General features: G+C 39.6%; 1 protein-coding gene across 1 annotated transcript in view; it reads left to right on the forward strand.

Moving 5' to 3' along the window:
• LOC118212676 (intelectin-like) overlaps nucleotides 1–19,847 on the forward strand; it is a 59,533-nt gene extending 39,686 nt beyond the window's left edge. Inside the window, exons 2-8 of the mRNA XM_035390838.1 lie at nucleotides 6,756–6,824; nucleotides 9,056–9,178; nucleotides 9,273–9,520; nucleotides 10,898–11,056; nucleotides 11,248–11,368; nucleotides 12,777–12,880; nucleotides 19,414–19,847. Of these exons, the coding sequence (XP_035246729.1) occupies nucleotides 6,756–6,824; nucleotides 9,056–9,178; nucleotides 9,273–9,520; nucleotides 10,898–11,056; nucleotides 11,248–11,368; nucleotides 12,777–12,880; nucleotides 19,414–19,566 (977 nt within the window). The 3' untranslated portion in view covers nucleotides 19,567–19,847. The remainder of the gene's footprint in view (nucleotides 1–6,755; nucleotides 6,825–9,055; nucleotides 9,179–9,272; nucleotides 9,521–10,897; nucleotides 11,057–11,247; nucleotides 11,369–12,776; nucleotides 12,881–19,413) is intronic.
• The last annotated feature ends 1,494 nt before the right edge of the window (nucleotides 19,848–21,341 follow it).

A 21,341-nucleotide genomic window follows, 5' to 3' on the forward strand; every position in this document is an offset into this window, starting at 1 on the left:
AACATCTGTGAGACACACTACAGACAAATGTCATCCCTTGGCATGCAACAAAAGATTATATACTATAGAGTACAAAGTGGTGTTTTAATGAAGCACGGGAGTTTATTGTTACATATTTAGGTCTGTGTGTACATAAGTGCATCATATTGCTTTTGCATTAATTCCCACTTGAAAATAATGCACAAGTGAGTTTCATGAGTCACAACAGGTGACTTGTAGAGGAATATATGATAATTTTATGGTTTACTGAAATGCACAATTTAGCCTATTTGGATAGATTTGAAGACACCAGGGTACATGGCTTACATTTTGCTTAATAGTTCTTTAATAGTTCCACATATCACTCTCTGATTTGGCAAACTTGTTGTCAGGGAGGTCATGTTCCAGGAAATGTACAGGTTTATCTGTATTGTGACTTTCTGTCATAGGTTTGGGGTGCAGTTCAGCCTATGTTGTGATTTCGGCCACCTGCGTCGTGCAAGGGTATTTAAGATGCTGTCTGACTTTCAGTCCTTGCTTCGGTGTCAACTTATGTTCACGTTGAGCCGGTAAGGTGTTCAGAGCCTGTTTAAAAGCCTCCTATTCTCTCACTTCTCAAGAAGCATTTCCCCCTTAGAAGGTTTGTATTTCGGTCTGTGTTTGGGCTTTACCTTTTCGTTTTCCTAAGCTGCGTCTTAGGTTCTTGGGTATCTCGGTGTTCGACCCCAAGTTTTCCTTTTTGTTTTGGGTCTGAGCTGCGACTCAGTCACGTTGGGTTTCCCTGGTTTCTATCCCAACTATTTTCGTTCCTGAGCGGTACTCAGTGTACTCTGTTTCTCGCCCTTGTTTTATACAGGGTTGTTTTCGGTTTGGCCGGTTTTTAAGGCTTGACAGAGAGTTTGAGTTTTCACTCCTGTCAGTCTGTTTTATTTTTCCCCTTCCTCGTTTCCTCTAGCCTCAGTGGCTTATCACTTCGGGGATAAGATTTTCACGTTCCTGTACAGTTGCGCGTGGTCCTCCGACACTCTCCCCTCCCTCACACTTTCATGATTTCATTGCAAACTAAAGTCATGGTGGACAAATGACCGGGTCCTTGCAGAGGCTGCTGTCCTTTTGGCCGGTACATTTCCAGCAGGACAGATTAATATGGCATCAGGATATGGGTGGCATGTGATGGAAGGTCCATTTATGCTTGACTGCAATAACAAGAAAGGAGTGAATAATGTTGATACACATACAGGATCATACATCCTCTCTGTGGTGATAGCAAGGAGAAAGCAAACAGGGCAGGTGCCATGCCTGCCCTTTCAAGGAAGACGGTAAAAACAACACAACTTGTTACACCTGTAAAGCGTAAATATGCGGGTCACACACACAGATCCTCACGTACTTCCATTCATGTGCAGAATGAACAGATCTCTTGCTGCAAACCCATCACTCCCTCAATCTATTTATCCTTCCATCCAAACAGTAGGGCTGTTCCATGATTTGAAATTATGCATTCAATGTGGATAAAATTCTATGGATACAATTGGTTATGTTCATGGTATTTTTGATGTTCTACCTTCGGCTAAACAAAAAGTTTTTTATTGGTTAAATTTGTAATACAGGGCTACAGTTTGACTCAAAACATGTAATTTGTGAATTTGTTCATTATGTCAAGTCATCAAGACAAGCAGACTATCATGGCAATTACTCCCAATCAACAGACACACGAAACATAATATTTTCATCCTAAATACATGTACCTGCTTCCTAACGCCTGATGAAGTTGGTCAAATCACCACACAAGCCTGAAAGGCACAACATTACCAAATGCTCAAAGAGCACGTTTTTAATTTTTTATTTTCGTGCAACGTTTTTTTTTTTTTTTCTTTTTTTTAATTTTGGTGCAACAGATGGAACAGTGGGCAAAGTAGGTTGGGACTTTCTTCTGAGAAAGCAAATAGCCTTATGCATACCTTGGATTAAATACAACTTATACATGTATTTCTTAAAGTGAGAATAAGACACAAAAAGCATTAAACTATTTAAGTAATGCATTTTCCAAGCATTCATTAGAATCATATGCAAACAAACCACACAAGAATAATGAAAAATCATCTAATTGATTTCCTATGTATCTACCTCTCTGATAAATTAAATTAATTTGATTGATATGTTAATTATAAAAATAGCCTGTGTGATAGTAACCTTCTTGCTATGTAAAGATAAGCAAACTTAAAACAAAGAACAGTATGCATTTTATTCATAGGTTAATTCAATTCAATTTAATTAAAGTTCTACTTGTTCAATTATATTTTCTCTGTCAAAAACATCATCTTTAGTACTACAAGCAACTGTGTCAACCAACCACAGATGGACAGACTAGCTAAACACTTGTTAATGTTAGCAAACGTCTGTTTGCTAACACTGACAACTCTGACTAATAATGCTTGTTACAAATGATAAAGCACAGATAAGTTTCTCATGACAGGTTTTTTTTTAAATCAGTTATCTACATACAGCACAAAAGAAGAGATATAACACAAAAGGTGGAAATTCACTCCGATAATTTGAAGTTTCCTAAATAAAAGATGACAGAATTGAAGGGAATCCCTGTTTTTGGGTTGAATCTGAAGACATTCAACATGTGTGAGTATGTGTGAGAAACATACAATGTTTCTGAATGCCTGAAATCGTAGGCTACTTATTACACATAGTTTGTTAAACTTGGCTCCAAGTTAATGTTCTCAGTTACGCCCTTTTCTTGGTCTAACAGCTTTATGATTGGGTATATCACCAAAGATGTGACGCAATTGTGAGAATAAAAATGGGCACAGACCTGCACTGTGAACAAGAAGCAAAGCTTAATTCCACAACGAAGCGGCTTGTTTCTGCGCTGGAGCGACACAGCACCAGCTCAAGGAGCCCCACACGGAACCCACACACCCCTAGGCCGACAACCGAATTCTGGATCTTCAGACCAAGTAAGGATGAATCATATGTCATTAATTATCATTAATCATTAATTAATCATTATCGATATCTTTGACACCTACTCATGTTTTTCATACCTGTGTTTTATTATTCCTGTTCTAGTGTCATCATTGTTTATAACTCATTCTATTTTCACTTTCACTTTATATGTCCTGTATATGAAATCTTATAAAAATCGTGTTTTCAACATACAAAAAAAGTTACTCACACATACAAAGCATTGTCTATAAGTCATTCATTCAAACACAGGCAAAATTTACGCCTGCAATTAAATCAAAATGACGCCAAGCTACTCTACTACAAACAATAGGCTATCTTGGCTCACTGAAATTAAAGAAGCTGTATTCCAAAGCAATGATATCCAATATTTCCTAAATAGTTTCAAGTCACTTGGCCTTGTGTTTATCAATCTTATAATCATCTCCATCAACCATCTCATAATGTTGTCATTCGCACTTTGTGTCACATCAAAGTGTCAAATAACTAAAAATGACTTATGCAAGACATTTCAATGAATGTACAAAACTGCTGGTGACTACCTACATGAGAAGTATGCATACACATATATGCATGCATAGAGTGTAGGCAGTCCCGGATGCAGGCTGGTTTGATTGAGAGGCAGAGCGAGATTTTGGAGGGGCCAAGTTGAGGACATGATTCTTAATGAGCAGCGGAGTGGATCTGGGAGAAGAAATGTGAAGTGACCCCTTAAGAAATGGTTGTGGATTATGGCTATCCTTGTGTGAATTTGTAGTCTGATCAACATGTACCGTTTAGCAATTTTGCTTTGCTATATATGTTAAAAAAAATGACTGTGACAAAGGGTGGCTTAAGTATATAAAAGAAACCTGAACCAGCAGAAAAGCAACAGTAATGTCCCCATTGTGTGTATTCACTGATTTGACAGCCATCCAATGAGCTTTCATTGACAAAATTATCAGCAAGCTTGTAGAATTAGAGCTCCCTAGGTCGCAACTTGTGTACCCTTCTGTCCTGCTCCATTTTATGTTATTTTGTTGAAATGCACATTTAGTGTTTCTAAGGCTAAAAGGGCATTTTGATACGCTTAGCTGTAGGTAGGCCTCCTCTTCACTGTTTTGCTTAGCTAGATCACTGACCTTACGTGAGAATTCGAGAAGGAGAATAGGAACACTTGACAGTGGAGAATAGCAGCACAGACATATTTCCCAGCAATCTTTGCATATCAGAAAATAACAGTAGCATGAGAGAAATGAGGAGAAATGATGAAATTGAGTAGTTGAAACAATATGTTTTTAGCAGAATGGGCATGTAGGTGAAGTTTGATATGATCACAGACTATAGTGCAAAGAAAATATAGTGACCATGAGCTATATGAGTTTTATATACCGTTCAATAAGTAAACAGACGGTATTACTAATTACTTGTTTATATACTTGAAGTAACGGGTGAAATTGCGTAGGAAAAAATTAAAATTAATCAGGGTCATAACGAGACAGACAGGTCGGGAAACGGGCAAGGATCAAAACGAACAGGCAATCAGAACAGCAGGAACAAACCGATTGACTGGCTCAGTAAATTGGGGCAACAATCTCGCACTGAATGACTGGTGAACAGGGAATATAAACAGTGGAAAACAGGTGCACACAATAACAGTAATGAGTGAAGGGCGTGCAAATGCCTGCTGAGTGAGAAACCGGTAACAGCTGAGAAATGTCATTGAAAAACCACGCCTCCAAAGATCGTAGAAAATTAAAATATCTACATTACATTACATTACATTATAGGCATTTAGCAGACGCTCTTATCCAGAGCGACGTACAACAAGTGCATAGGTTTCATGATGTAGAGGCGCAAAAGAAACACTAGAGTGAAGTAAGGATCGTAGTGCCAGAAGTGACCACATCGATCAGGACTCCAACCCTGTAGAGTAAGCTTGTTCAGCAAGCAAGAATCTACAAGGTGAAGGCGCGGCAGGCGACGCAACATATGGCTGCCCGTGAGTGACTTTTGGTAAACATATGCATTGATGATTCTGATATTCCGATAAGTACAAAAGTAATAGTTCAAAAGCAATAGACAATTATTAGATAGCAAATATAAGTGTAAGAAAATGTTAGTGTAAGATAAGAAAAGATCTGCATGAGGTTGAGGCGGGATTTGATTATCCAACTTTGCCCTTCCCAGTCAATGACATTAGCAGTGTGCCACTGTCAAATAGGTGTCCAAGCCCTGAATGTTCTTGGTTAAATGTGTCCATGGTTTTAAAGACGAATACAGTCCAGGAAGCACAGCTGAGCTCCGGTTGTATCCATATGGCCTGGCGATATTGTAGCCAGTTAACTGAACGTGTAGAGGGTGTCACAATGCAGTGTATACGTTCGGTGAAAGACGGGGTAGATGTGGTGCAAAAACAATAATTGAGAAGTAATTATTTGTGAGCAAATAAGCATGTATAATGTAAGGGGTTAAAGTTAGTTCCCTGCCGATCACGTAAGGGTCACCAAACTGTAAGGATTTAGAATTAGTGACAGGGACTAAGAGACCAAGTGATTAAGAAGATTAAGAAGTTTATTTTGATGTGTTTTGCAATGAGGAAAACCACATTTATCTGACTCCACAAATATGTACAGTATGTAGTATGAACAGTTTATAATGCATATGACAGTTGACATTAACCAAAGATAGGCAGTTATAGGTAAATATTGCATAAACATAACAAGACAAATAAAGACCACTATTCAATAAGAGAAAAGACAACATATTAAGACAAAGAAAAGGAACACAAATAGATTGATGCATGCACAAATTATAAAATATTCATATGAGAAGACTATGGTACCAGGAGAACTGACAAGCAGATTCACCTTCGACGGTAGTACCAGGGGAACTGTGAAGAAGATTCTCCTTGAATGTTTCTTTGGACTTCCCTTAAATGCAATCCTGAGCAAGCCTTCCACATTACACAGTTCCCTCTGTAAGCCCAAACCATTCACACCACCAAGAGACCCATACCCTCTACTACTCTCCTCCAGGAAGCATACTCCCCCTCTATCTAAAATCGAGTGACAGTTATAACATGACCTTATGCTTATATCTGTCTCTAAAATACTATCCTATGGAGGCCCAAGGTGGTGGTCTTTCTATAATCCAAACACTTATGTAGGCAGTACATACCTGGGATAAACCTCCCTATACCAACTTATGACAGCTCAGTGTGCCAGTCCACACATACAGTATCCCCTGTATCACAAATGATATTATTCGCAGTCCACCACATTTATCACATTATTCCCAGTCATTTACATGCACATACATATAACACTGTCAACAGATCATAATGTGGGCAATGGTCAATCAGGTTCCTGTCTGACCCAACGGTGCCTATGGGTGCTTTTACGGCATGTAAACAGACACCATCCTGATAATCCTTTTCTGGGTTCCTGCAGGCCAAGTGTTGGTGGGGTAAACAGGTCGTGAGACCATCCCACGGCAATCTCCAGATTGCAGGGCAATTTCATTGTGTGGACGTGAAGTTGTTTATGAATTCTATCTCTTGAAATGTACAGAAATGAATGTTTTTAAGGGTTGAGTGTCTGTGGCTGTTGCAGTTATTTCTGTGGGGAACTCTGAAAAGTGCCAAACTCTCGGTGCTGTGTAGGCATGGGGCATGCGCTGCCATGGCATAACTCGGCTGGATGGCAAGGCGTAACTTGGCTGGATAGCAAGGCGTAACTCGGCTGGACAGCAAGGCGTAACTTGGCTGGATAGCATACCTGCCATCTCAAGAAAAATAAGCTGAACTTTGTTTCTTTCAGAGATGCTACACTGGGCCATTCTCGTGATGTCCTTGTTATTGGAGCCCTACCTATGTGATTCTAAATCTGGTAAGCTAAATAAATATTTGAAACCAGGTTTCAAAACTATTGTCTATTTTCTTGAAAAAAGAACACAACTGAATCAATTCCAAGGATTAAATTTCTAATATATAGTGGTTATTTGTTACATAGGCTAAAGGAAAAACATAGCAAGGCATATCACGGGTACCAAATCCTGCTGCCTATTGACTGCAGGGCGTTTGAAGAAAATGGGAAAAAATGCCCGTATTTCTTTAGTCAATTTTTTTAAAAATTCAAACACATTAATTTTAACGTAAAATATTTAGACAGAATTGTGTACGGAGAAGGATAGTGCATTTACACTGTTGGAAAATTTTAAATATAAAAGTAATAATCTCGAAGATTTAAAAATAAATGTTTGTTAAGTCACTATCTATCGCCGAATTAGGTAAAACAATGGTGATTGAGCCTATTATTATATTAATTTATATTATTATTATTATTATTATTATTATTATTATTTATGATTAAAGAACTGGGTGTCTGTGGCGACATTCCCGGGAAAAAATCACAAGCGGCGCATAGTTAGTGACGCGTTTTCCATCACCCATCAGTGGTTTGTCCGCCAGAGAGGATAGGCGGAGCTAACGCAACAGGCTCGCTCTTCAACTCACTTGTGTGTGAGCGGCGTACTGTTTTTTCCGGTGTCTGATAGCGTTAAAACTGGGGGGGTTATGGAACCCTAATAAGTTTTTGTGTAACATGAGAGGTCATATTATTTGTTGATGTAGATTTCGTATTACATTTGATGACAATGTAACGTTACTAAATTACATGGCTAACGCTAGCTACCGGACCATGTCAAGAAAGACAACATTAGTTTAGACAACGTTGCGCACAGTATCCATCTCTCATATCAGGTAACGTTGCGTTAGCTAGCTAGTCAATGTAATTAACACAATCTAAGGTCAGCTAACAATTAGAAAAAACGCTAGCTAACACTACCGACCGGTACCGACCACGCAAACCGTCTCTCGAATGCAGTGTTCCCTTGCTGCAACATTGCAGTGTAGCTAACCAGTTAAGGCCAGTTCAGATCAATGATTTGCAACGAGACTGTATGCAACTTGCAAAATTCCAAGACGTCTGATTGTAAACGTTCTAAAACTGCACTTGGCGATTTGACAAGGTGGGTCTTTTGAGACCCCAGGGCAGGCAACGGCTCTGCTACTAACCAGTTCTCATTGCTGCAGTTTTCTCTGCAACATTCTAAAACCGTTTCATCTCGTTGCAAATCATTGATCTGAACTGGCCTTAACGTTACCGTTATTTACATTGCCGTCAAGTTCATCAATATATTATAATGATCGGAATAAAGCCAGCGTATAGGTGGAGCAGAGCCGGGTCTGATTTCTGTGTAAAGATGTCAAGCCGGAGAAAACTAAATAAAAGAATACGGCAGTATGGATTAGCGTTGTTATTATTTTATTACGCTTCCTCACATGTTCCTTCAGCCTTGATTCCCTTTTTTTGATGAAATTTCCTTTGTTTTTGTTTTATTCGTCTTGTTCTGATTGCTAATTTAACACCCAGCTCAGCTTTATTCTCGAACAGTTTAGCTAGCAAAACCGGAAACACCAGGGGTAACACTTTGCAAGGCAGTTGTTTCAAAAATATAACACAACAATCATTCACGAAAAAGACTGTTTATTGTGCACAAGATACATAATTGCACGAGCCACAGCGAATCCCGCAAATTCTCCTCTGCAGTGTGAAGATGTTCATACTGGGCAAAAGGATAAAGAACGTTTGTGGAAATTGATCATCACTAATTCTACCCCAGGTCTGCTACAGCATTTTAACCTGGCTCGGCAGTGTAAAGACAGTTTAAGTTAGCCTAATGTTAGACAACGAATGAGTATGTACATAACGCTACTTTTATAACAGCCATTTTGTATTCAGTAAATAGTAGGCTAAGTGTTATAGTTGGCGTGGCCCAGGTGCCAACTGACTGACGTCACACAGGCAACATTGGTTGGATCCAGTTGGATCTATGGGAAGTGAGGTCCGAAAACACACCTGCAATTACCGCTTCTCGCCATTGGTACCGCCAAAGAGAACGAAACGGAAATCTTTGAGATTGTAACTTTAAAGTCTAAATGCCTGAATTAGTGGCCTCTGGCCTTTCTAGTGATAAGGCTATGTGCTTTAATTTGCAGAGATGATTATGATTAGGCTGTTTAGTTATTTAAACATGGATTTTTTCTCCTGCCCTGCAGTAGGTTCTCTGTATATTGTTGAGGACCCAGTCAACAATTCAGAAGCAGACAAACTGCTGAACAAGATCCAATACGTCGCCCGGAGCTGCAAAGAGCTCAAAGAAAAATATAAAGTTCATGACGGTATGCAGCTATTTTCAGAACCTGAATCCAGCAGGAACAATTGCGTCAGAAAGTCTTTTCCTAATAACAATGGACGTGAAATGCCATTTTTCAGATGGGCTGTATTACCTCACTACCACAAACGGAATTCTGTACGAGGCGTTCTGTGACATGACGACGGCGGGTGGGGGCTGGACACTGGTGGCCAGCGTCCATGAGAATAACATGTATGGGAAGTGCACTCTGGGGGATCGCTGGTCCAGCCAGCAGGGCGACAACCCCAATCTGCCGGAGGGGGACGGAACCTGGAGCAACAAGGTTACCTTTGGGTCTCCTGAGGCTGCCACCTCTGATGATTACAAGGTGAACCATTCACTGCTGCCCCTCAGACCTGACGCCTACCACAGAACTCACCATCTCACAGTACTGACCTCTCTTACAGCACCGACCATCTCACAGCAATAACCAACTCAAAGCACTAACTAACTCACAGCACTGACCATCTCACAGTACTGACCGTCTCACAGAAGTAACCAACTCACAGAATTCACCATCTCACAGCACTGACCCTCTCACAGTACTGACCATTTCACAGAACTTACTAACTCACAGCACTGACCAACCCACAGTACTGACCTCTCTCACAGCACTGACCATCTCACAGAACGAACTAACTCACAGCACTGACCATCTCATAGTACTGACCTCTATCACAGCACTGACCATCTCACAGAACTAACTAACTCACAGCACTGACCATCTCACAGTACTGAGTCTGACCATCTCACAGAACTAACCATCTCACAGCACTGACCATCTCACAGAACTGACCACCTCACAGCACTGACCATCTCACAGAACTAACTCACAGCACTGACCATCTCACAGTACTGAGTCTGACCATGTCACAGAACGAACCATCTCACAGTACTGACCTCTCTCACAGAACTAACCAACTCACAGCACTGGCCATCGCACAGAACTAACCAACTCACAGCACTGGCCATCGCACAGAACTAACCAACTCACAGCACGGACCATCCTACAGAACTAACTAACTCACAGCACTGAGTCCTCTCACAGTACTGATACATTGCAAAGAACTCATCGCTCTCACAGAATGACCACCCCCACCCACCCCATGCAGAACTGGCCCTTCCACAGTTCTGCAGTACTGACCTCACCCACAGAACTGGCCCTTCCACAGTTCTGCAGTACTGACCTCACCCACAGAACTGGCCCTTCCACAGTTCTGCAGTACTGACCTCACCCACAGAACTGGCCCTTCCACAATTCTGCAGTACTGACCTCACCCACAGAACTGGCCCTTCCACTGTTCTGCAGTACTGACCTCACCCACAGAACTGGACTGCAGACAGAACTGGCCCTTGCTCCAGTCTAAACGTCATAAAGCCAGCCAGTCCAAAAGAACGGTATACAGTTTAACAGATCCTTATATAAAAGAAGGGCAGAGACCAACATGAAGGAATGGGAGAAGAGAAGGGAAGTTCTCAGTTTTATTGCATGCTGGAATTATAAAGATTCATATGTTTGTATTCAAATCATAATGATATATTTTTGTGTGGGGACGTGAAGATGGTCTAAGATGTGTAATACAGTCCTATCCCATTAGTCTTCCCGTGTAGTCTTTCATCTCAAATTACTAAAGCTAGTTTTCAACACCGGTTTTCAGCAAGTGGTTTCAACCACTTTTATCTTCTTGTGGATTCTGTGTTCTAGAACCCCGGGTATTATGACATCACAGCAGAAGACGTGTCCGTGTGGCATGTTCGGAACAATGCAGATATTAAAGAATGGATCGCCAAGTCCATCTTGCGCTACCACACAGCGACCAGATTCCTGACTTTACAGGGTGGAAACCTCTACCAGCTGTTCAAGGTATTGCATCTATTTATGTATTAATGTATTTGGGAAGGCATTCTTGCTTAAAAACAGCTAACTGTCTAACAGCTGAAAGTACAATCTGCAAAATAAACTCTAGTTATTCATGTAATAAAATAACTGTATTTGTGTGTTGCAGAGCAGTCAAAATGGGTTTTGCTGATGCTGTTTTTCTTTCTGTGTTTCAGCGCTACCCTGTGGGATTCAATTTGGGCACATGCAACACTGACAAAGGCCCAACTGTTCCTATAGTGTATGATTTTGGGAATGCAGAAACTACTGCAAATCTGTATGGGCCACTCTCAAGGGGTATGAAAGCATTAGAAACAGCACAGCCTGGTGTATGTATTAGAAACAGCACAGACCAGTGTGTGTATTAGAAACAGCACAGACTGGTGTGTGTATTAGAAACAGCACAGACTGGTGTGTGTATTAGAAACAGCACAGACTGGTGTATGTATCAGAAACAGCACAGACCAGTGTGTATAGAAACAGCATGGAGTAGACTGGTGTGTGTATTAGAAACAGCACAGCCTGGTGTATGTATTAGAAACAGCACAGACCAGTGTGTATAGAAACAGCATGGAGTGGACTGGTGTGTGTATTAGAAACAGCACAGCCTGGTGTATGTATTAGAAACAGCACAGACCAGTGTGTATAGAAACAGCATGGAGTGGACTGGTGTGTGTATTAGAAACAGCACAGCCTGGTGTATTTATTAGAAACAGCACAGACCAGTGTGTATAGAAACAGCATGGAGTGGACTGGTGTGTGTATTAGAAACAGCACAGCCTGGTGTATGTATTAGAAACAGCACAGACTGGTGTGTGTATTAGAAACAGCACAGACTGATGTGTGTTAGAGAAACAGCACAGACTGGTGTGTGTATTAGAAACAGCACAGACCAGTGTGTATAGAAACAGCATGGAGTGGACTGGTGTGTGTATTAGAAACAGCACAGACCAGTGTGTATAGAAACAGCATGGAGTGGACTGGTGTGTGTATTAGAAACAGCACAGCCTGGTGTATGTATTAGAAACAGCACAGACCAGTGTGTATAGAAACAGCATGGAGTGGACTGGTGTGTGTATTAGAAACAGCACAGACCAGTGTGTATAGAAACAGCATGGAGTGGACTGGTGTGTGTATTAGAAACAGCACAGCCTGGTGTATGTATTAGAAACAGCACAGACTGGTGTGTGTATTAGAAACAGCACAGACTGGTGTGTGTATTAGAAACAGCACAGACCGGTGTGTGTATTAGAAACAGCACAGACTGGTGTGTGTTAGAGAAACAGCACAGACTGGTGTGTGTATTAGAAACAGCACAGACTGGTGTGTGTTAGAGAAACAGCACAGACTGGTGTGTGTATTAGAAACAGCACAGACTGGTGTGTGTATTAGAAACAGCACAGACTGGTGTGTGTATTAGAAACAGCACAGACCGGTGTGTGTATTAGAAACAGCACAGACTGGTGTGTGTTAGAGAAACAGCACAGACTGGTGTGTGTATTAGAAACAGCTCAGATTGGTGTGTGTATTATAAACAGCACAGACTGGTGTGTGTTAGAGAAACAGCACAGATTGGTGTGTGTATTAGAAACAACACAGACTGGCCTGTAATGTAATGTAATGTGTGTATTACAACCCATACTGATATGCTTATGGAGACAACACAGACAGAGATGTTATCATTCTCTTCTCATTTTTGTTACAGGGGAGTTTACTGCAGGTTTTATCACTTTCCGAGTCTTCAACAATGAGAAGGCAGCTATGGCCATCTGCTCTGGAGTCAGTCCCAGGGGATGCAACACAGAACATGTAAGACTGCTTATAGCATGGTGTGCTTTATAGGACATGCATATGCCTGCTTATAGCATGGCAGGCTTTTTAAGACATACATATGACTACATCTAAAGCAAAGTGTTTATTGGAGTGTATAATAATGGCTAGGTATGATTACTCTAAGTTAGAACTAAGGAATAACTGGCATGTTCACTGTGCACAGTTCATTTAAACAGAAAGCTATTTCCCCATGTGCTCACCACTACTTTAAATTAGGAAATATCTGAATTAGAAAGTAAGCTAGAATTTCTTAATAAGAGATATTTGTTTGAAAACAAACTGCCCACGTCTACTACTGTTGGGAAGTTTGATTCATGAAACTGAATCAGTATGTTTGAGTCAGTTCATCTAAATGAATCGTACTTTCGAGTCATTGATTCGTTCAATTTATTTTCCCAGACTGCAGTGTGCCTCCGGCTCCTACGTGATGCTTTGTTTTGGTTCTGCTGACAATAAATCACTTTTTCCGAATATAGGGTATAGCAGGGAAATAACTAACGGCTTTAGTTTTTGACATTATTCTGAAAATATAACTAGAGATGCATTAATAATTTTTTAATACAAATAACCTTGGCTATGATTACACCACCATGAAATTTGATGTTACCATTTTGACTAAAGTTAAAGTTGAGTTAAGTAAATGCAGATTCAACTCAGATTGGGAGTTGAACAAATCCAATCAATTGTTTTAAGAATAGTCGACTGACATCAGACTAATAACGCTGATGGGGGGATGGGGAGGGTCTACACGTCTGCCTGGCTAGCAATCCCAGCAAGCTGCTATATCAAAAATATCTGCGATCCGTTTGTCACTAAACGTCTGTTTTACGATTACATACATCAGGATTCCTTGACATAAACACAATACAGTAGCCGAAAAACACTTCCGGTGAAAAATAATTCACTTGCAAATAGCCAAAACAGACTTCTGGAAATATCTGCCGAAATATTTATTGAACTCTCCTGGCGTTCGTTGGAGACAAAGAGATGATAATTCTGCATGTTTACCTGAAATACGTTGTTAAAGGCAAGCTTGATGCAGCTATCTAAAAAGTGAGTGTTGCATTTTACTGTGGATTAGGTTTTGCCCCGGCTGCCTTATTTATACTATAGCCATGCTTAAGCGCGGTTCACAACGTCAAAGGTTATAACTACTATTGAAACAACAATGGCTAGAGTAATACTCAGTACTTTAATGATAATAATAACTATAATATTATGTTTATTGCATTTAGATGGGTCCACTTGGAACATTTTTGTCCTTAGCGTGATGTTGAAAGTTTACATAAAGTTGCTTTACACAACGATGTAATTTGATTGATTCAGAATATTATTCTATGTTTACAACGTTATGATACTAAAATGCATCTCTGACAAGTACAGGGGTTAAACTGGGGGTAAATGCGGGTGGACGGTGTTCACCCACCTTTGATAAATAAATAAATCATTTTGACCGGCAATTTTACAAATAACTATGACAATCCAGTCCATTTAGGCTCCAGTCCAGTGGCGGCTGGCGATAAACATTTTGGGGGGGCGCAGTTTTGGGGGTGACAAACAAACTGAAGCAGCACTTCATAGCTAAGCAAAATAAATAAATAAATAAATAAATAAATAAATCTAAAAACAACACAACACACTAATGTTGCCTAAACACTGACCAGCACCACTACTTGAACATATTTTGCCCTTATTAATAATATAAAATAATATGTAGAGATGACAAAATGCCCATTTCACCTACATCACCTAAAGTTACCAACAGGCAACAGCTCAATTTCTTAATATGGAACTATTAAAGTCATTTTTACTGCCAGTTACATTCTATGAAGTCATAAAAAGAGTAGGAAAATATTAGCTAACCCCAAGGTCATTATAGAGCCTTCTGCTCCCATATTCTGGACAAAATGTGAATATGTGAATGCTGAAGTTGATAGGAAGCAACAAAATTCACCAACCCACGGAATATCCCGGGATTATCGGAGCTTTCACTCTCATCCTGGCTACGCAAAGCCAACTCAAAGGCTCCACAAAATTTCTATTATTCTGGACAGGATGTGTCGATTTTGTCACCTCTTCGTTGTGCCTTCTAATGCCAACCCTGTAGCCTTCATCTAGCTGTTCAGCAATGCTAAGCCTGCCAAAAAATGTTTTGTCTCATACTATTGTCCAGACGGCTGCGGCTACTTTCGTGCCGTTTGCATTTTTCAGAAAGATGTTATAGGTCTTGTACCCCCGTCGTTGTCCACAACGCTTTGGTGCCGACACTTTGAAATAGCAAACAGGGAAACCAATAAAAGGCATTACTTACACCACATCCAGCTAGCCAACTCCGTTTGTCATAACAAGAGCGGGAGAAGCCCCGGGTGTAGGCTCGTTCTCGATCACTTGCCTGCTGCTGAATTTGTAAATCAGGTCGGTCCGGTCCAAGCTCCGTTATTCTCTTTTTTTCTTCCAGCGAACGCCTTAGTTATATTAATGGCGGGTGTGAACATGAAAGATAGCGTCGAGAATTGTTCAATCACATTACATCAAAAAACATAAAAACAATTCACTGCCAATAAAAGTAGGAGTGTCTGGGGCAACCCCGTGCAAAAACTGAAGCAACCATTTAGGGAGCAGCCTCAGGTCACCTGCTTGCCAAAAGTTGAAGGACTTACCCTTCACCCAGGAAGTAGCCTATATGTATTCACACAGAAATTAACCAAATACAATTTGATTTTGAAACCAATTTTTAATGAATGCTGACAGGCGCTGGCAGACTACCAGGCGCATTGCAGGAGTAAACAATTTTTATTTTATAATTATTTCGCATTTAGTGGGACGGCGCCCCAGTGCCCTGCATTATAGAACCGCCACTGCCAGCGGCGACTGGTGAACTGAAAATTGGTGGGGCGCAAAACTTTAAACTAATCATTGATCTCAACCTGTTTTCATTAGTAATTTTCCTTTATAATCAAGCATGCCAATGATCGGATTAATCAAATGGCAAGTAGCCTAACACAGCGTCTTCATACCGTGTTAGGGGGATTAAATCATAAATTCAATGTATCCGTTAAAAATCCGTTTTAATCACCAAGTTCACTTAACAAACAAGATACATCAGTCTGTTATCTACCATGTTAGCTCTCAGAATAACCAGCAAAAACAAAACCTGCACTTCAATTGTGTTTACAATCTTGCCTACGCATTGTAGATATTTGCCATGAGTACGAGTGCGGAGAAAGAAATGCATGTATCCGCAAATAATGTTGATTAAAAATGTGCACAATTTCATACTGCAAATGAAAATAAATGGAGGCTATACGGCCTAGGCTACTTGCTAAAACTGCCTATTTGGGGAGAGCTGGCTACATATGATAGTATTGAATAGCCTATTTTGTGGATTAATTGTATTGATACTCAAGGAAAATCAGGGGAAGATTCCGCCACTGCTTAGCAATTAAAACGGATTTTTCTAAATCGCATTTATCATTTAATCTCCCTAACACAATGCAAAGAAGAAAGAAGCTGTGTCCCTTTCCATTTGAATAGTCAGATGTTTGTATGCTTGTTAATCACTGAAAATTTAATTTAATTAAAACAGCTTGAGATCAATGATTAGTTTAAAGGAAAGTTTTGCGCCTCACCAGTTTAAGAAAGATGGATAAGAAAGTGAGGACAAGAGGAGGATGATCGATTATTTTCGTGGGTAAAAAAAATTCTCAGCATTAATGACACTCAATAAACTTGAAATATATTATGTAAAAGCTTGCATCAATAGTATACATTCTTTTTAAAACATTGTTTTCCTTAATTACAATTATGTGCACAATACATTAATGATACAACTATTTTGAGTTGAGACATTCATTGGTTTGTACCTTTTTTCACCCACCGCCCACCAGATCTCAGGGTCCACCCACCTCACAAATCCCAATTTAACCCCTGGACAAGCATAATTGAACACAAAATGTGAGGTTATGTTCAGAGATAGGAATATTCTCTCTGGAGCCTGTCAGCCCTTTTACCCGTCATGCTCAAATAAAAATGCACTCTCGATGTGAGCTCCCGGTCTTGGCCCTGAACTGTGGAGAGCAGAACACCTTTAAGCACCCGGGCTGATTAGCTAACGCAACCCAGGAGCGTGTGCTCTCTCCACCTGCTGGCTCAGCTGAGACCAATCTGGTTCACCGCTGGAATGAATGCCACAGATATTATAGCCAGCATTAGTTGGTTTATCCAACTGAAGGGGTTTAGTTATTTTATTTTATTTATTTTCCTATTTATTATTTATATATATATATATATATATATATATATATATATATAAATTATTCTCATTCTTTATTATAGTTTTTTTTCTTACTTGTTTTTTATATATATTATTCTTAATTCCTTATTATTCTTATTTCTTGGCTGTTATTTTTTGTTTGTTGATCTTGCCATGGGCTGCCTTTATTTCTAATATTTTAAATTTGGATTGCATACATATTTTATATTCAAGTATTTGCTACAATCTGTTCATACTGTATAATTAAGGGCAACGCCGTTTCTCAGCACAAGCGAAATAATATAATTCTATACAGATACATTGGGTTTTGTATAGAGAAATGGTCCATGTGCTGATTTTATTTTTTACCAAATGTGGCAAGTATGCCCTTATAATACTGTTTAAAAATGTCTAATTATCATCAACATTACCATTAACGTCATTATAAACATCCTAGTGACACTATTTTTCAAAAACCTAACACTTCTTACGCAAAACATTGCATTTCCGGTTTGCGTTTGCGTCGCAGCTGCTGGCAGCAGCCATTAGCATGCCTACACTCCTCGAGTCGTTCTTTCTCAGTAAGCTTCTTTTCGAGTTTTTGTACCAGTTAAATCTTTCAGTTAGTTTCATTCGTTTGAATCTTTCATTCGTTTGAATAGGCTACATTCAGCACAATCAGTTAATTTTGGTCATTTGAGTCATCAGTACATTTCGTTAATTTGAGTCATTTGAGTTTTTCAGTATATTTCGTTCTTTTGAGTTTTTCAGTATATTCAGTTTGAGTCTTTCAGTATATTTCGTTTATTTTAGTCATTCAGTAGCCTACATTCAGTTCATCTCGTTCATTTGAGTCTTTTGAACTTTTAACGAATTGACAAAAACAAAGGAAAGACCAGTCTGATGGGCTTCCGCTCCAGCACAGCAGTACACAAGCGATAATTTATTTAATGACATAAATGGTATTTGCAATGCCTACTGTGCAAATACAAAAAAAAATCATGTAGGCATATTCCAGTTACTTAAATTTTGATAATGTATTTTCTTTTGTCTTTAGTGACTAAAAACTGCTCAGAAATAAGTCACCAACTGAATTTATACATATCATACACCGTTGTTAGGCTTGAGCAACATTTAGCCTGCATTTAAAAAATAAAAGGTGCGCAAGTTAGGTGACAGAAGTTACGAAATCGTTTGCAACCAACTAAGGACTGATTATAACAATATAACCTATAGGCTATTTTATTAAAAGAGGACACTATTTAGCAGTGTAGGACAAGTTCTAATGAATGTGTAGCTTTATTGATACATAATCCATTGGGGAATACCTACTGAAAATATACTATTTCATTCACTTTTTATGTAGGCTACAATATTATATCATGCAGTCAAAGAGCTTGGTTAAGTTGTAAGCCAATCGCTTTAATTTTACGCAGGGAAGTGCTTGCCATTGCAATTTGAAAACGTTTGGGCGAGGGAGAGCGGTACGGATCCAGGAACAGCGTAGTTAGCCCATTGCGGATCCGGTCCCTTCACGTCTTCAACACCGCCGCTGCTTTCAGTTTCGGGTCTTTTTAGGCTTCTGAGCACACAGGCGAGAGGGGCTCGTAGAGCACGCCCCGCTCAAGCGGATCAATGCTGTCATTGGATAATCGCTAGCACACAGCCCAATGGTGAAAATAGTTCAACAGGAGTATCTGCAGGTTCAGCGAATGGTAAGTCCGCAATTTACTGAGAGCTGATTCAAATGAACAAATCTTTAATTTGAGTGAGTCAGTACGATTCGTTCAACAAAAAAATCATTTAAAAAGAACAAATTGTTCACGAACGACACACCACAACATCTACAAGAAAACTAAAAACAAATCAAAACTATGAATGAAATGCCTGCCCATGAACACGTATGCTCATGCATACTCACTCTGCTCTCTTTTTCTTTTTGAAAACATGGCCCTGATTTAATTAGCATTCATAGGCAAATATATCACCATACATGAAAGCACCTTTATTATATTATACCTTTATTGACTAAACTTATAACCTTCAAAGTGCTCAGAGCAAAAGAGCCTCCCTTTGCAGTGTGTAGAGAACAAATGAGTCATCATGGCCTTCAGCTCAGTGTCAGCTACAGTTCTGTGGCATTTTCACCAGTTTCAGTTTCACCTGCACCAGCTTCAGCTTCATATTTGTCAGCTTCAGCTCTGTTTTGGCTTCTACCTACCTCTCTTTCAGCTTCAGTTTGTCTGTTGTATTGCAGTACTGTGTGGGGGGAGGAGGCCATTTCCCTGAAGGGGCACCACGTCAGTGTGGGGATTTTGCTGCGTTTGACTGGGACGGCTATGGAACCAACACAGCATCGAGTGCCTCCCGGGATATGACTGAGTCTGCCATGCTGCTGTTTTACCGCTGAAGAGACGCCATTTCTCCCCATCACTCTTCATTGTTATTATTACATTGCAGCAAATCTCTTTCTACTATCTTTGCTTAAGTACAGGTCAAAAGGGGTTCTCTGTTATTTAGGCTTTTACAGAGAAAGGAGGATACTACTTCATCTTTTAACTGTTTTAGCAGGTTTAAGTGATGTGTAATCCACTTTGTTCTGTTTTTCATATTTCAGAATATAAAATTGGTGTTGGGCAGTACAATTGTAAAAACTGAATAAATATATGATATTATGCAGCATTTACGTTTTCACATTTTCCTTTCAATGTAAGTTCATGGGTGATAAAAACTGATACTGAATTTTCCATAATGGAAATGTGAAGCAGCTTTGCTTAAACCAGAAATGTCCATTCATAATAAACAAATGGCCTCGTTTCAGTGGAAAAGACTTCCTTTTCACCCCCTAAACACAATTTCGCATGTGAATTTAATCCCAAGTGCTTTACAGTGAATAATTATCATAAAGGGGAATTATTAAGACGTGTGAAAGCTTCTCAGAGGGTAAGGTTGGGAGGGTATGATTTTAGCATCGCACCAAACAGTGGCGGCTGCTGAGCTGAAAACTGAGGAGGCAGAAAATTTCCCCACTGATTTTTGGTCTCAATTTCCTTCATTAACCATACAGTGATTAACTCATAAAATACTCAATACCATCAGATATAGCCAGCTCTCCTCAATTAGGTTAGACAAGCAGCTTTTTACCTGTGTTGAAGAAATGTGCACATTTCAAGGAACATTTTTTTAAATGATGCATTCATGTACTCTTTGTTTTCTGCACTTGAATAATATTCATGGCAAGCATGAGCAATATGGCAATTTTGTGTTTTAAATTATATTAAAGTACAGGTTTTGTTAGATATAGCCTTTATTTATGGCAGGTTGTGCTGAAATCTAACGAGGTAGTTAACAGAGTGGTATATGTTTTCATTAAGTGTACTTAGTGAATAAAACATATTTTATATTAATCTCAAGAACTTAGCATGGCAAGGGCATCTCCTCTCCTGGCTGAAGTGGATTTATATAGAAATACGGCAATGATGTCCTCCTCGATATGTATTACTGTTTGAAATATTTCAAATACATACACTGAACAAAAATACAAATGCAACACTTATCAATTTCAAAGATTTTATTGAGTTCAAACGTAAATCAGTTAACTGAAATAAATTCATTAATCTATTGATTTCATGTGATTGGGGATACAGATATGCATTTTTTGATTCCCAAAAAAATAAGATTACATTACATTTACATTACAGGCATTTGGCAGACGCTCTTATCCAGAGCGACGTACAACAAAGTGTATAACCATAACCAGGAACAAGTATGACGAAACCCCTAGAGAGAAGTACCGGTCCAAGTACAGGGAACAACCGCATAGTTCAACCTGGACCCTGGTGGTTAAACTGATTAACACTAACAACGAGAACGGCAACAACGCAATCTATGGAAAAATAAAAATAAATAAAAATACAAGTAGTCGTTAAGACTGGCGCATCAACTAAGTCACCTATTAAACAGCTGCCTAGTTACAACCCTAAGTTTAGTCATTTACAGGGGGGGAAGGGATGGGGAGAGGTGCAGCCTGAAGAGGTGGGTCTTCAGTCGTCGTTTGAAATGGGTCACAGTCTCAGCTGTTCTGACCTCCACAGGGAGGTCATTCCACCATCGTGGGGCCAGAACAGAGAGGAGACGTGTTCTGGAAGTGCAGGTGCGAAGAGGGGGAGGTGCTAGGCGTCCTGA

The sequence above is a fragment of the Anguilla anguilla genome, chromosome 14 (genome assembly GCF_013347855.1).
Source record: "Anguilla anguilla isolate fAngAng1 chromosome 14, fAngAng1.pri, whole genome shotgun sequence".
Taxonomy (NCBI): Eukaryota; Metazoa; Chordata; class Actinopteri; order Anguilliformes; family Anguillidae; genus Anguilla; species Anguilla anguilla.